The sequence below is a fragment of the Geospiza fortis genome, unplaced genomic scaffold (genome assembly GCF_000277835.1).
Source record: "Geospiza fortis unplaced genomic scaffold, GeoFor_1.0 scaffold806, whole genome shotgun sequence".
Lineage (NCBI taxonomy): Eukaryota > Metazoa > Chordata > Aves > Passeriformes > Thraupidae > Geospiza > Geospiza fortis.
In genome coordinates this window covers 98,864-99,997 of record NW_005054722.1, presented here as the reverse complement: position 1 = coordinate 99,997, position 1,134 = coordinate 98,864, and the positions used below count along the sequence as shown (strand labels likewise).

The 1,134-nt window shown below is 67.2% G+C and overlaps 1 protein-coding gene across 1 annotated transcript in view; it reads left to right on the top strand.

Annotated features, from left to right (window-relative positions):
* VPS16 (VPS16 core subunit of CORVET and HOPS complexes) overlaps positions 1-599 on the top strand; it is a 24,158-nt gene extending 23,559 nt beyond the window's left edge. Inside the window, exon 21 of the mRNA XM_031065264.1 lies at positions 138-599. Within this exon, the coding sequence (XP_030921124.1) occupies positions 138-282 (145 nt within the window). The 3' untranslated portion in view covers positions 283-599. The remainder of the gene's footprint in view (positions 1-137) is intronic.
* The last annotated feature ends 535 nt before the right edge of the window (positions 600-1,134 follow it).

Genomic DNA, 1,134 nt, shown 5'->3' with positions numbered 1-1,134 from the left:
GACCTCCCTGTGGGGCGGCAGCGGGGGTTGGGGGGCTGTGGGGACCCCGGGAGCTGCTGGGGCGGTGGGACAGCCATGAGAAGGTGGGGCTGCCCCGTGTCCCCGTGCTGTCCCCTCACGGCTCTGTGGTGTCACAGGGACCTGGAGCAGGCGGCCGAGGCGGCCGTGGAGCGCAAGAACGAGGCCGAGATGAGCCTGGTGCTGTCCCGGTGCTCCCCCGGCACCGACGGCGCCCTGGCTGAGCGGCTCAACCGGGCCCGGGCACAGCTCCTCAAAAAGTGACCCTGGGGACGCACCGGGGACACCGCAGGGACACACCGGGGACACCACCGGGACACCACAGGGACACCACCATGGACATTGCAGGGACATCCCCAGGGACAGCCCAGAGACACCGCAGGGACATTGCAGGGACACCCCCAAGGACACCCCAAGGACACCCCCGTGGACACTTCAGGGACACCCCAGGGACAGCCCACGGACACCCCAAGGACACCCCAATGACACCACCAGGGACACCACAGGGACACTGCCAGGGACACCCCAAGGACACCCCAAGGACACCCCAATGACACCCCAATGACACCACCAGGGACACTGCCAGGGACACCCCAATGACACCACCAGGGACACCACAGGGACACTGCCAGGGACACCCCAAGGACACCCCATGGACACCCCATGGACACCCCAAGGACACCCCATGGACAATTTGGGGACACTCCATGGACACCCCAAGGACACCCCATGGGCAGCCTGGGGACGCCCCATGGATGTCCCAGGGACGCCCCCAGGGACACCCTGGGGACAGCCCAGGACACCCCAAGGTCACCCCATGGACACCCCCATGGACAGCCCAGGGACACCCCAAGGACACCCCAAGGACACCCCAAGGACACCCCAAGGACACCCCAAGGACACTGCAGGGACACAACCAGGACACCCCGGGGACACCCCATGGACAATTTGGGGACACTCCATAGACGCCCTGGGGACACCTTCAGGGACAATTTGGGGACACCCCTTGGACAATTTGGGGACACTCCATAGACGCCCTGGGGACGCCTCCATGGACACCGCCAGCCCCCCCGGGTGTCCCTGTCCCCTGGCAGCTGCTCCGGCCGTGGCCCTGCG